Here is a 16,145-nt window from a genome sequence, read left to right as displayed (position 1 = left end):
CAGGAAAATGTGGAGGATATTCCCTTCCAAAATATAGCTTTTTGTATAAGTCATACTGGAATTCTGTCATATATATCTTTTATTTTCCTAACAATAGCAGTAATTAGTACTGTATATGCCAATTGTTCTAACATGCTAAATAATTTTAATGTTAATCTAATCTAATGATTTTAATCTAATAAAAACACAATCATTTTTATTGCTACTTGTATTAAAATAGGAATGGTAAGCAAAATAAAGGTTATTAAGTATACTTATTTTATAGGTACACTGGTACTATATGTAGGTATATAATGTCTTTTCATAACATCAAATCATTCGCTTTGACAAACTCACCCAGGAAATTTTCTAAATAATGAAAAACTTGTTTTAACATTTTGGAATTCTTTACAGCGTATTACCTTAAAGAGTTCCACTGCAATGCACAGCTGGAGTTTGGAGTTCAGAGTGCTGTTATTTGTACTGACAGCTGTCACTGCTTCTTTCCACTTAGGTGATTCTAATGAGCCAGCCATCAGGATAGATTGGTATTTGTTTCAGAGCTAGGACTTCACGTCAGGAGGAAGCAAAGTACTTGTGTGTATGCTTATAACTTGATATTCCTATAAGCATCTAAAAGGGCAAAACTGAGGTCAGAACTGAAATAGTGGATAACATTACCATACTTTTGCACTTCGACAACTAAAACAAACAGAAATGGTACATCTAGAGTACAAATCTTCCACATCCCAGCTCTTCTAAAAGCAGACAGCCCAGACTGCTTTTGTTAAACCCATGCTGAGCATTCAACCCCGAGGCCTCCTTCCCCATGCTTGCCCCCACACATAGTGAAGGTTTTATCACAGTAGGTAGTCTTTCTTACACAATGAAGGTTTTGAGGAACAGTCTTCCAAAAACAAGAACAATCACACAGCTACAGAAGCATAAAAGATGCTTTTCAGTGAGCTATAGTAGATTTCTAAACATACATACACTTTTCTGAATGTTTGCCAGGTTTCAGAATAAATCCACTAGGGAACTCAGCACTTTTAGATAATTTTTTCCGCAACTTTTCTTAAAAAGTTTTTAATGCATCTAACTTATTGATAAGTAATCATGTATCTTTCTTAAAGTCTTTCTTAGATCTTTTTGAGCTCCTTTTTCTATTATTCCTTTCAAAGCAAAGCAAAGATCCTGTGATACCTTCTGTCTCATCTCCACAAAATCTTCACCAACACTGGACAAAGATACTGTTGTTCTTTTGATTTTGCATCTCAGTAGATAGACTAAATGAGCTGTGAATATCAGCATTTAACCAATAAAGATCTTTATTTAAAATCTATCAGATCTGTTTCATCTATAAGGCTAATTGAAAAAGGCTATTCAGGTCGGCTGTGGTATTAGAAGACAACTGAATCACATTCGACGATATTTAAAAGACATGAATGGACTAAAAGAAAAAATTAAACCACGGCCATTAAAATTTAATTTGACTTAGTAAAGACTTAAATTAACATTTTGGTTTTGTGCAGCAGCAAGCATTCTGAACATATTTGCATATAATTCAGAAACCGAGAATTATCAAATGCTTCACCCTTATATAACAAAAATTATTGAAAGTAATCTTAAAGGGCAAATAAGAAAAGCAAAAAGGAGAAAAATTCTTTAAACACTGTGGTTTTGTCATTCTGCTTTTTCTTTATACATAAGCAGTCATAGTATATAGGTTTACACCTATGTACGCGCACACACATCCAGAAATTATCTGCTCATAGTGAGTAACTTTTATTCTGACTCACTCTTCTTTTATCACTACTTTCAAACTTTCGTATCTACCTGATCAGCAAGATTTTCTGTAACTGAGCAATTCTGCTACAGATAATAGCTAAATTGATCTACACAGCTAACTTAACAACCTCATCTCAACTGGAATTTTTCTTTCACACACTACTTTAACTTCTTATAGGATAGTGTAAAGCAACTTACTTGCTATTTCTTACCAAAGCCAATCAAATTTCTACAAAATTTAACTTTGTATTAATTGCACACATGGATTGATACATGGATTGAGCAGTGCAATTAATACCCAAGATGAAAAGAATGTTATCCAGAGGGACCAGGACAGGCTTGAGAGGTGGGCCCATGTCAACCTCATGAAGATCAACAATGCCAACTGTAAAGTCCTGCATTTGGGTTGGGGCAATCTCAACCACAGATACAGGTTGGGCAGAGAATGGCTTGACAGTGGCCCTGAGAAGAAGGATTTGGGAGTGTAGATTGATGAGAGATTCAACATGAGCCAGAAACATGCACTTGCAACCCAGAACACCAACCGTATCCTGGGTTGCATCAAGAGAATTATGACCAGCAGATTGAGAGAGGTGATTCTGCCCCTCTACTCTGCTCTTGTGAGATCACCCCTCCTCCCCCCCCCTTTCCCCAGAGTACTATGTCCAAATACGAAGCCTCCCAACATAAGAAAGAAAAGGAATTGTTGGAGAAGGTACAGAGGAGAAGATGATCAGAGGGGTGGAGCACCTCCCCTAAAGGACAGGGAGAAGAGAAAGCTTTGGGTTGACCTTACTGTGGCCTTCCAGTACCTGAAGGGGGCCTAGAGGAAAGCTGGGGAGGAATTTTTAATAAGGGCAGATAGTGACAGGAAGAGGGGGATGGTTTTAAACTGAAAGAGGGTAGATTTAGACTAGATATTAGAAAGAAATTATTTACTGTGAGGGTGATAAGACACTGGAACAGGTTGCCCAGTGAGGCTGTGGATTCTCCCCTCCTTGGAAGCATTCGAGGCCAGGCTGGATGGGACTGTAAGCAACCTGGTCTAGAGGGAGGTGTCCCTGCCTATAACAGGGGTTGGAACTAGATGATCTTAAATGTCCCTTCCAACCTAAACCATTCTATGCTTCTATAATTTTAACATTGAATATCAGATTTAGATATCAAACATACAAAACATTAACTTTGTGTGAACTCTGAAGAAATTTACAATTTAAAGACAATACATTATTTAACTCTTAGTAGCGTACTTGTGATTGTTGCTTTCTTGCTACAACTGCGGCTTCGTAATTTGAAAATACTACTACCAATATTCCTCATAATTTGTATAAGAGCAAATACTCCAAATAGCACAAAGCACTTACATAAGCAGTAATTTTAAAGATTCTAGTCAGATGTAAATTTCATAAAAAATTCATCTGGAATTTAAATGATAACAAATCTGATCATGTATCAGTAAGTAACTATCATCTCAGATTGACCGCCTGACAAAGAAACACATTTACCCCTAATTTTGTCTTTCACTTTTACAATCACACTTAAAATTTTTTAAGTGTGAGTACAGAATGCTTTATTGTAATAATCCTAAAATTATATAATCTAGGTCTTCATATATTGTTGCTTGCACATTGCTTCTACTGCTCTGGTTGACTTGTTAGTTCTCATCATCAGTGGTGATGAGACAGAAAACACTAAATGTTGTTAATGTTATTGGAAATCCCCTCCACTCCAGGAGGTGTAAGATATGATGGCAACTGCAAGGCTGAGAATGGCATAAAAACTCTACTGTCACTGTGGCATTGCCATCTCTACTCTGGACCCAGCCCTTGAAAAAACTTTAGAGAGAAAAGTAATAATTAAACAGCATCCTTCTTATGAGCTGATAAACCTGTGAAAATGGCAATGGTTTGAATAGAGTAGGGCATGTGAAAAGCTTGGATGAACAAAAGAGTTTCCTGAGATAGGTTTTGAGAGAAATAACTATATTGAGTAATCAACCGTCTCATGGATTCATACAAAAATCTTTTTGTCCATGGCTCCTAGATAACTTATTCACTGGTTTCTAGTTCATGGTTCATCACTGCTAATAATAAATGAAATGAGTGGGAAAAAATAATCAAAGTTCTAATGACAAAATGAAGTGATTAAATTATTCCAATAGATTGCTTCTAAATTGGCTTGGTTAGCCATTAATTTGGAAAAAATTCTCAACTTCTGCCTCAGAATATTTTTATTCAGGACATCCCAGTGCCTCAAGGACAAACACTTCTAAACTTATATGAATTTGGTACTGTAAAACTGTTTTACTAAGCTTTAGGACAAACCAGATGAGATTACAGCATCTCTGGGTTAAAAGCCTCATCCAGAGTGGATTATATTTTACTACACACACATGAATGATTGCACCCGTGAATTATATCCAATCTCTTTTATTTGTTGCTAGAAGAATTGCTAGATTCTTCCAGGAGCTGCTTAAATTAGAGAGTGTGCCAACAACTATATCAGCTCAAATGTTCAGTGAGCAACTTGCCTTACATCTCCTTTATGGCAGATTTCTCTGTGACAAAATGGAATAATACAGCAGATAACAGCAGTAGAAGAAAATAAACAGAAGTTATATTATTTGTACAGCTGTTACTACAGTTTGTGCTCTGGTGTAAGAAGCGTGGAAATACATCTAAGTATTGGGTGCTAAGTGTACGCATGTAAAGAGATACTATAATGCCAGGCATTGAGTGGAATAAGAAAACTCTGCTATTGGGTTATTCTAAAACCTTAATGAAAGAAATATTTGCAAAATTAATTAAAGTTGAAGTCTGGTACTATTTTAATCCTAAATTTGAGCTGAATGAAATGCGTGTCATAGGCTTTGAAATATATTTATTTCTCAGAATCTTACAAAGATTTGGAGTCACATCGAGGGCTTTGGCTTCTTCCTCTGCTGCCTGCTGTAGCTATTGAACATTTTTACTAGTACAGTCCCAATATGACAAGCTCAAATGAAGCCTTTTATCAAGATTTATCAAGGAATTCATGCAGAGGCCACATGCCTATCTCAGATAAAACACAAACTCTTGAGCATAGTACCAAGAGCTTAGGAAATACAACACACTTCACATATTCCACCTGACATTTCCTGATATATGAGCATATGTCAGAACAGCTGTGATTCCAGACTCTGTACAGAAGTCCTATTTCTGAAATGAATGTTTCACAATAACATTAGTTACTCATCAATGTGAGTACCTGCATCTCTTCTGCAGCTATTTCACTTTATTTCCAAGATGGAAAGAAGGAATACTTCTAAGCAATTTTCTTGACACACAAGAAAGATCAGAGCCCAGTGCTACACATTTCCTTTATGTTTTCCTTTGCCTTGTAGAAAATTCTACTGCACACACAAAAGAAACTTTTCCATTGTTATAAGCAAAGTGGTGCTGTCTGAAGAACACACTGTGCCTTTTTTTTTTTTATTGTTCTCTTCATTGTTTTTTCCATGGTAAATCTTTACCTACAAAGCCTCAAATTCTCTTAAAAAATAAAATACAAAAATCAAAGTTGGAGATAGTGAGCTGCAATTAGACTAACATTATAAGAAAATTCAGTAATAAGAGAGGCACAGATAAAACATCCTAAAGACTGATGCAGGTTGGGTAAATTAACCTCCTACCCAGACAGATACTACATGATGAGTACTAGTTATTCTACTTGAACACTGCCCAGGGCATTGGACACCTTTAAAATAACTAAAATATCATCTAAACCAGAAGCAGTGATTTTTACACAGAGACACAGTTCTTTGTGAAACATCACAAAGAACTAAAGTAACTTAGAATACCCTTGGCTAGCTGGAGGCACCTTTTACAGGTTGGCTGAGGTTAACTGTACATCTGCTTGCTGACCTAGTAAACCTAAAAAGCAGGAAATATATAAATCAGTTCCCTCTGCCTTCCAGTTGTGGACTATTTCCTTTCCTGTGTATTTACAGAGCTTTTGTAGAGAGGTAGTGTTATTTACCTCAAAGGCAAAAGAAATTAGACTTTCTTCTACAGTAGGAACTGCTCAGTGGATTCCAAAAATCTTTTCCAATACCATGGATGTTCTTAACAATTCCTGGATGGGAGGATTATGACTATGGAATGAAGAATAGCAATGTTCAGGTGTCACCCAATAAGAATGACAGAACTGAATTACTTGATATAAAAAATGCTTACCTGCATACTTAGCTGACAGTTTGCAAGAAATACAGATAGAAAAATAAATCTTAGGATCAGAATTTGACTTTTGAGAAGGCTGAGAAGTTCTAAGATGGTGGCTTAATTTCTGCTGTTTTTTACAGGTTCCATCCTCATTTTATGTAACTTCCTGTGCTATTGACTATGGAGCCTGCAGCCTGTGTTCAGGCTCACACTGCTGAGCAAAGTTAAATAAATAGAATACATATCAATTAGTATTTTGTTTTCTTCTAAACAGTTTTCAGAATTGAATGTCTTACAAAATGGATACAATCATCCTGCTGCTGTAGACCTAACCAAAATATCTGAGTATGCTACAAAGAATGCAAGAAAACTGGAACCAATATGCATTTACTTACTGAAAAATCCTTAATTGTCTTCATAGCACAAAAAAAATAAAATAAAATAAAATAAAAAATTAAATAACACAAGCAAATCCTCTATCAAAAAAAGACAAAATACCAAGTCTTCTTAACTCTCATTTAAAAGTTATAGCGTACATTAGACTAAACAACACTCCTACATCAGAGGTACTTGGGACACATCATGGTAGGTATTTCTGACCTCTCAAGATTTGTCTTATAAATGGATGAATAAAATAGTCTTAAATCACAGTAATTCAAAACAAGAAAGGCTGAGCACTGAAAACCACGCCACAGCAATTCCTGATTCACTAAACTGCATGGTAAATTCAAGTTTTTTTGACAACATTGTCCACAGTATGTTTTATGTTGCATTATCAGCATCCTCAATACTTCCTTTTCCACAATCATGCTGTTAAACCTCAACAGATAGACAACATAATGCATTCCTCACAACGTAGTTGCGATTTATTTATTTCACTTGTCCTACTTCTGTATTTCCATGCACTACATGTTTTAATTTGTTTCAAGACAACCCATACGGTCAGAAAAGTATTTATAAAAACAAATTTGTCCCAACTTCTCATACTTGACAATACCAACTGAAACTCTAGGACTATGTTTTACAGATGCTGTAAATGTTTCTGTTGGAGAGTAACAAAGGATAAACACATACAAATTTCATTTTACTCATTTCAGCTTCTGGATGATTTCAGATTGGGAGTTATTGGACAGTTAATTAAAGATCATTGAAACTGGGAGCTGCAGAGGATTGCCATCATGGACTTTTTGTTTTTTTTTTTTAAAGTTACTTGAAATCTTTATATCCCTGTATGGATTTAGCTGAAAAAAGAGTGTTGCTTTCAACCAAACACAGCATTACAGTTGCTTCCAACCTAAAACACAAGAAGAGCATTTATGATTAAATATGTTCTGAGCTATAATTTCATGAAAACAGGCCAAGAGATGAAAGAATCAGAATGAGAAGGCATCAAGGAAGTAGCAGACAATGCTTCAGTAACATAGTCTTTGAGAAGAGGTAAAAGAGACAATTTGGGAGTTAAGATGTGACAACAAAGGAATAAGGAAGTGGAAATAAACTGTACACAACGTGTCAGAGAAATTGTTCTTGAAATGTTCTCTCATTATACCACAGATTGCATCACTATTTCGAATTTTCATAGCTTACTGGAACAAGTTGTGGAGCCTGGTGTTTTGAATAAACCACATAGATCATAATGAGATTTCTACTAAATCTCCATGGCTGTGGATCAGCAATGCAAGTTCCGACAGCAATAATTCATCCAGTTTTCCAACACAGTACATAAAGTGAGTGGTAGCCCTGGCCATGGCAGGAGCATTGGAGTGAGATGATCTTTTTATGGTCCCTTCCATCCTAAGCCATTGCATTATTCCCTCATACCTCACCTTGTATGCTGCTAACACAACAAAAAAAATAGCTCATGAATTACTCTGAATAATGTATTTGCTCCTCAGAGCCTGGATTTTTCTTGTTTTTGTATATTTCTTTCATAACTGTCGAAGAAGCAGTTGATTGTGAAATATATTTCTATCCTCAAAAATTAGCCAAAGATACAAAAAAAGAATAATAAAAATTAAGCAGAGGATTTAATATTCTAAGGTTTTTTTTATGCCATGTCATGCTCTATAAGTAGTGACATTACAAGGGATTGAGTATAGAACAAGAAACTTGATAATTTCATTTTACAGAGCAAGATGAACAGCTTTAGTAAAAGTAATCAGATAGGAAAAAAAGGAAAAAAAACCCTCCAACATCTCCCTGTTTAAAGATTGTAGTATACTCAGCTTAATCAGTACTTACTGCAGCGTATACTTCTGACACTACCAGCTTTATTTTACTACATCTCAATCTTATGTAACCAAGTCTCCTAAAAAAAAAAAAAAAAGCCCTAAAGCTATTGTGCCTTTGTTTAAAGCATGGCTTTACAATAGATTCAGCATTGGGAATTGAGATATGCTGAAAAAAAAAAAAAAAAAAAAAAAAAAAGTAGAGTGAAGTACAGTAAGCAATCTCAGTATCATTTTTCCAGCAAGCTGTTCTTAGATGGATTTTGTTCTGACAAACCAAGCAATAATAATAAAACACAAGAACCTAGGAATATCATCAGACTGCTGTCCTATTAAAAATTAAAAAAATTAAAACCAAATTCTGATATTTTTCACTGAGTTTCTTTGATTTACAAGACAAAGATATTATTTTCTGCATATCTGAATGAAACAGTTAAGTGAGCTCATTTGTTTTCACTCACCTTCTGAAACCACCAGTTATGGTAACTAAAGCATCTGGTAGAAACGTACAGACAGTATTCTTGACAATCAAGCTTACTGCATCCGCTTCTTCCTTAGATACACAGCTAACAAGGTCCTCATAGTAGAGAAACCCTGGAAATCAAAGGTTAAAAAGTGCTAATCACTCTGTGAAATCATCAAAATCTACTTAGCATTACATAAGCCCAGTGTGAAATATATAGACACCTCTCATCAGGAAGTCAAGCCACTTAATTTGTACTAAGGACAAGGAAATCCTAGCTAATTACAAAAATAAAGAAATTTGTAACTTTGAATCTGAAACTAGAGGTTTGTTTTAGAATACGTTATGTAAAGAAATATATTTTGATCTGTTTCTATCTTCACACCATTCCTACAGTCAGCCTCCTGCCTTAGATTTGGTGGAATCACATGCAGAAGAGTTTCTTCCTTGGTTCATCTTCCTTGTTGTAGTTTTTATAAATTACATTGCTCTTATGAACAGCAGTTATAATAGCATAGCAGTCAGAGTAGTAGTAGTATGTGTTCCCACTTGATGAGATCCTGAATTAGGAACCTGAATTACTCTCACTTACCTACTAGTTCTCACCAATGGCATTTTGGATGTACCACTTAAAAGGGAACACTTCCTGAAATGGACTCCAGCCCAAATATGGGCCCCAGAGAATTAGTGGGTATGTAAAATACTGCAGCTTTCTTCATGCCTGATCACAGTTCTTGTATGAAAAGAGCCCAATTCTGCAGGTTGCTTCAACACTTTGAGATAACACATGTTAAAGAAGAAAGAAAAGAAAGAGCTTGCCAATCCAAAGGATTCTAAGCTGCAAAAATCAAATTACGTGATGGTAATGTCATGTTTTGTTTTCTTAATGTAATGGATTTTTTTTTTCTTTAAAGGATTTCCTTTATTTAGAGAAATGGCACACACAAAAAAATCTTTGGAGCAGCAACACTGTTCATCTAACTATGTTAAAACTCTGAAGATAAGATACACCAGGATTATGAAGGTAATTCTGCAAATATTTCATCACAAATTTTAATTTGCACTAGATTAGAGCAGCCTTGAACAACACTGCAGGCTGCATCTTGAAAAGCAGTTCTGAGCTTTTCTGCTGTAGGAGTTTTTTCACAGCCTCTCTAATAATGACCCATTAAAGGTTTTGTGTATAAAACATGTTTCATTGGGTACCTGTGCAGCATAATTAAAAAGATCCACATTCACAGCTGTTCAATGACACCATTTTTAGAGGACCCTAATATACTAATTACTGTTTTAACCTACTAATTTAATATTCAAAAGATGCTGTGTCAAGAAATTGAACTTACAAATAAATCGTGCTACCACCGCCTTCTTGTCTCAAGTAATCACAGTACAGAGATACTGAGTTTTTAATGGCACTTGCACCTTACCTGCTCTCTGCATTTTTGACAGCTTCAGGGTCTTGTTAGCTTTTACCTCTTCCACAGTTCGTAAACCCATTCTGAACCATTTCTCTGATGTCTTCACTCCCACTCCAAAAACTGAAGTAAATTGCTAAAGTCAGTGAAAAAAAACACATTTCAGGTATGTCTGAAAGGGAAGTAAATTAACAATGAGTTGCTAACAAGGTGGTTTCACAGTGAAAATAGTGGGCAGATTGTATCCTACACTGAAGATTAAAAAAAAATAGCATACTACAAATACACAGATTCAGCTTCCTTTTTTTGTATAGTTATATTCAGCAGACAGTTGTTTTTATGTGTAGGTAGTTCTCATTAAAGTGAAATCTACTCAATAAGGTATCATGCCAGCATCTTTGTGTAATTTAGTTAAATGTACACATTCAGCAGTGGTTTAAAAAAAAAAAAAAAAAAGACTATTTGTTTCCCTGAATCAGAAACAGAATCATAAGGTAGCTGGATAACCTCAAACCAACTTTATACATTAGAAGGCATCTCAATACTGTTTGCTTAATTTGACTGAAATTACTTTTTTTTTTTTTTTAATTTACTTAATGTACTACAAGCTATCGCTTGTACACATTTAGGTGGCATCACTGTGCTCCCAAGATATTGGGCAACATATCACCAATGTAAACCACAGATGTAAGCAGTAGATCAATATCACAGATTAACAGAAATATGAAAACAAGAGGAAAAGCTTTCATGCCTACTGAAAGCATGTTCTTTTTCTTCACTTTGTCAGTACAGAAACTCTCAGTAGTTTCTTTTACGTAATTTAAAGAATAGGTATGCAAGATGTGAATAGCTGCCATTTTCCACTTAATCTACAATCTCTGAATTCCAACCTTGATATTTTGTGTTTTTCTAGTTATACTAATTCTTTAGAAATAATTAGATAAAGAAAAGAGTGAAAATCTTGGATAATATTAAAAATACATTTTGTATATAATGGATGAAATTACCTATTCTATCTGAAACACGGTCATTTACGAAAGAATGTTTTTAAATTGATTACTATCTTTTAATTTATCTCCTAGTGCTTCGTCTTCAAAAGGGCCTATTACAGGATTCAGATATATTCCAAGAAACTTAATTAATAGAGAGACAGAACTTAAAGTGAACTTTATGCTGCTGCCTAAATTTTTAGGATTAAAAAAGAATATGTAGTTCTTCCATAAGGTCCATTAATATTCATTGTCAATTTGAAGACAGTGCTGAGAGCAGTGCATAACAGACAGCACATTTCTTAAATGGCATACACAAGAATTCCCATTTTTATCTGGTAAAAGTGAATTCTGTCAAGTTGTTCTTTGCTGCACTTCCATAAGAAGGAGAATTGACAGTGTCATACCCTCTATCAATAACACAGCGTGTTTATTTCAGTGTTTTGATAACTGCAACACTGAGACCAGCTGTGATCATTAAAGTCATAACAAGTAATTAGCAATAGTTACTAGAATCACGTTAAACAATGAAAATTAGGAATTTGCTAATATTATGAAATTCACTCGGGTCTTGCGAGGCTCCATCTGGAGTACTGCATTCAGGCCTGGGACCGCCAGTACAGAAAGGACGTGGAGCTCTTGGAGCAGGTCCAGAGGAGGGCCACTAAGATGATCAGAGGGCTAGAGCAACTCTCCAGTGAAGAAAGGTTGAGGGAACTGGGCTTGTTTAGCTTGGAGAAGAGAAGGCTCCGGGAGATCTCACTGTGGCTTACTACTTCAAGGGAGCATAAAAACAGGAGGGGGAACAGCTGTTTACGAGGGTGGATAGTGATAGGACAAGGGGGAATGGTTTTAAAGTGAGACAGAGGAGGTTTAGATTAGATATTAGGAGGAAGTTCTTCATACAGAGGGTGATGACACACTGGAACAAGTTGCCTAAGGAGGTTGTGGATGCCCCATCCCTGGAGGCATTCAAGGCCAGGCTGGATGTGGCTCTGGGCAGCCAGGTCTGGTGGTTGGCGACCCTGCATATAGCAGGGGGGTTGAAACTCGATGATCATTGTGGTCCTTTTCAACCCAGCCCATTCTATGATTCTACGATCTTCACTTACCTAGATACAGATTAAAAAAAAAAAAAAAAAAAACAAAACCAGCTACAGCCAATTTAGACAAATGGTTGGGGCTGCACTCAGCCAAAAAAAAGATCCACATTGGTTTGTTGTAATTTGGTACATGAAAAAAACGCATAAAACATATTGGAGATACGTCCTCTGGTAGGTTTTATTCTAAACTCTAAAGGTATTTTCTTAAACTCTGAAGTACAATATATAATTGTTGATCCTCAATTTTTACTACCATTAATAAGTAATTCTGGTTGCTGAATCCTGCCTCACATGAGAATCTTCACCTCTTTTCTGACGATTATTACTGTATCTGAATGTCTTTTCATACCACTGTTACGATTTAGAGAGAATGGAACTGCCTTAAATAGCTAAGGCAAATAATACAGAGCGGAATGTACCAGTCCCAATCCTTTTATTTCCCTTAAGACTTTTTTCTGAAAACACAGAGGATATTTTAGAGATTAAAACTGCAGATAAAATTAAAACATATTTCCAGTGGAGAATATTTAAGAAATAATATTTAAAAAAAATGGGAAATGTGGTATTTATTTTCTAGGTTTCCTGTAACTATGCAGAAATGTGACAATGATTTTGAAGCAACAAGTTGCCTGACAAAGAAATATCTCCAAGTCCTCTTTCTTTTACTTCACTCAAAGGAGAATCAAAATAGATCTGACTCATCTATTTCATCCAGTATTCTCTTAATACCAGAATGGTATAGTATTATTGCAATAACACAACGGGGGAGGGAGTAACGCTAGAACAAACACTGTATTACACTTAAAGAGAATGCATTACATTTGTTTTAAGGAAAAAGAGATTGCTCAGTTGAAGCTTAAGAGCAGCTGTGTATGCATCATAATGACTATAAAGGTAGCTGATTTCAGTTATTCCATGCTCTCTTTATTCAATATCTATTCTTTATTTATACTTGATATTTCTTTATTATAAAACAGACAGTTCTATCAGTAAATTCCTTACTAATCAGAAGGAAATATACTTCCTTACCTTAAATGATTTATATCGTTCATCATTTAGTACATCTTTAGCTCTAGAGCTCTCTCCTTCTTCAATGATCTCCTGAACAGAGAAAAGCATTATTTTTAAAATCAAGATGAAATGAAATAATCTAATGAAAAGTCTTACCAACCTGTAAAAACATTGAGAGCCTATTTAGCAAGCACATTGTTTTATTCCATCAGGATTAAAATCTGCAGTCCTTTCTGAGACAGAAAATTACTGAAGTATGAAGGAGGAACTGGGACTACAGAATGAATTTCACAGTACTTATTTACTTATACATTTACACAAAGATGAAGTAGAAATTGGGATCATGAAATATATTTCACACTACTTGTTTACTCATAAATTTACAGCCAGAAAATAGACATTTATCATAAGCTATCAATGTGTTGCTATGAAAATTAAATTTCATTATTTGCTTGAGTTTATTTCTCTTAACAGTAAAAGTATTTTAAAACCAGATTTTTTTCTTGAATGTACAGTTCCTTCAATCTCTCTGATAAGAGGAGGAAAAAATAAAATGAGAAAAAGACGACATTTTTATAACAACAAAAAGTCATTCTACTTTCTGTAGGGTCATAATTGAATTCCCAGCCCTCAGGTAGTAGGTACAAGGAGCTCTTCAGAGGCTGCATTCTTAAGGGGTGGAGTGAGGCAGAATAGGAACAGACTGAATCATAACACCCAGCAATGACCTCTGCAATCACTGGAGACACTCTGATCAGCTCTTGTTGCAGTAACAGTACCTGAGATGCAGGGTCCTGAAAAGGCCAAGAATTAAAGAAAAATGCAGGGAATTCTCAAGTTCCTGTAAGAATGTAAAGTTCATCCTTCACCTAGATAAAAGGCTCTGATGTGATTCAGAGCAAGTTAGGATTTAACATTAATGTACTAAAATACTTACCAGTTTGGCAAAAATTGCATTTCCGATAAAGCATTCAGATGAGAAAAGTGATGTTGCCAAGGGCAGATGTTATATAAGCAAAACTATTACTGTTAAACTGTCACATTCAAATCAGAGTATGTCCTTAAAAATCACATATAACTCTCACACTGCATTATTTATTTGCACTTATTTGTGATTTAACTTTATTCATAAGAGAAAGCATTCTGTTTCAGAACTTTATGTTACTATAAAAGGATTCAAGGAATCACTGAATCCCTAGTATCAAGGATAATATATTGTTACTAAAGAAAATACACACAGTTGAGTAAACGCATGCAAACATTAATGCTATATTCTGTGACCTCTAAAAGTAGACTTGAAAAGATCAATTGGCTGCGAATGCAGAGGTATGTTACCTCAATAATGTCTCTGACTCTGTCTCCCATGCAGGGCAATCCCTGTATATCTTTCATGCTGGTTACTGGAAATGGAAGAGATTTCAGCACAGAAGCTGCTCTCAGAAATTCCAGGCAGAATATTTCATTTTCTTTGAATTCATAATTTTCAGCCATTATTTCAAAGGCATCCTGGGAGAAGAGAGAGAGGGGGTAGAAACAAAATTAGTGAAAGCTATTCAATACACTCATTAGAAGAGTTACTTTGTATGCCAAGTCAAGAAAGACTTAATTATAATAGTGTGAAAAGATGGAGTTCATCACAAAAATTCAGTGTCATCTCATAACCACTCTAAGGTAAAAAAAACTTCCAGATTCTAGTCAGCTGGAAGCCTTTAGAAGACCATGTTCTTAATGAAGCCTTGCAAAAAAAAGCTCAATTTATTCCACTGTTGCAAAATTAAATGCTTTCTTCTCAGATTTGCAGAGTGTACCATCTCCAGAAGAGACTTTGGCTGTTCAAAATACATATCTAAAGTCCCACACTTGGAACTTAGGGAGGACCCTGTGCACCATTCAGATGGCACTGGACAGACTAATTGCAGACCATAAACAAACACTATTAGAAAGACTTCTGAAGTTCCTGCATGACAAAGAGTCTTGCATCCCAGCAGGAGATCCTATTCTTACTCATCAGATTCTCAAGAGTAGCAAGCTGTTCCAAGTCTTGAAAGCACCATACATTCTGTATTTATGAGCTGCTGAGTATCCTTCCTGTCTTCCAACTTAATCCTGTTGATTCTTTAACCAATAAGATAAATAATAAAATAATAAAGTGGCCTTCAGTGTGCATCTGTCTGCAATTGCATTTCACTGAGATGTATTTCAGGAGCTCATCAGAAAAGTTTTAAGAATAACAGTGAGTAATCACCCTGTGATACATATACCAGGAGACAGCAGATGATTTACTAAAACAATGACTGAAATGAATAGTAGGAGTGGAAAAGACTAAAGAGATTTTTCCTGCCCTCAGGTAAGTAATTAACCAGTAATTAAATTCACCTTTATACTGTTTTTTAAAAGTCTTAGATTTTACTTTGATTTTTATTGTTGCACATATCAAAAATTGTGCTTTATATCAAAATATAAAGTCAAGTTACAGGCCCTAGGCATCCAAAATACTATGCGCATAATACTTCCAAGTGAACAGGAAGTTAGTCCCAACACTACTCAATGCCATGATGGCAAACTCAGTGAAGTGATTTCTTCATAACATCCACGGAGTTAAGAATAGGATTTCACATCCTGCATCAAAGGAATCAGCCTGATCTATTCAACACCACCACCACCACCCTTGAGCTACAATCCCTTAAGATAATAAAAACAGAAAAGTTATTAAAATTAAATATGCCTTTCACAGTGAGCGTAGGTTGTTTACTTGTTATTTTTAATTCAGCTTGGTGAGTTCTAGAAAAACAGATCATCTGACATATTGTATTGTTTAGACTATTAACAGTATGGTCTCAAAGTAAATTAAAGGCTTTGCTTTGAAGAAAACGTATCTACAGACCTTAGGATCTGCAATGCTTTCCTCTTATCAGATAAAAACCTGAGATCTCAATTGGCTTGACAATACGTCTTTAGAAGAAACAGTCG

General features: G+C 35.3%; 1 protein-coding gene across 2 annotated transcripts in view; it reads right to left on the bottom strand.

The window, feature by feature from the left end:
- The window catches only part of DNTT (DNA nucleotidylexotransferase), a 100,253-nt gene that overhangs the window by 51,942 nt on the left and 32,166 nt on the right, over positions 1–16,145 (bottom strand). For both annotated transcript variants that reach the window (XM_085229562.1, XM_085229561.1), the window contains 4 exons: positions 14,511–14,681; positions 13,194–13,265; positions 10,085–10,208; positions 8,656–8,788 (listed from right to left, as the gene is read on the bottom strand). In XM_085229562.1, the coding sequence (XP_085085688.1) occupies positions 8,656–8,788; positions 10,085–10,208; positions 13,194–13,265; positions 14,511–14,681 (500 nt within the window). The remainder of the gene's footprint in view (positions 1–8,655; positions 8,789–10,084; positions 10,209–13,193; positions 13,266–14,510; positions 14,682–16,145) is intronic.

This window comes from Meleagris gallopavo, chromosome 8, assembly GCF_905368555.1.
Source record: "Meleagris gallopavo chromosome 8, MGAL_WU_HG_1.1, whole genome shotgun sequence".
In the NCBI taxonomy this organism is placed as follows: Eukaryota; Metazoa; Chordata; class Aves; order Galliformes; family Phasianidae; genus Meleagris; species Meleagris gallopavo.
Note: the sequence above shows the minus strand (reverse complement) of the source record. Positions and strands in the feature narration are given on the sequence as shown.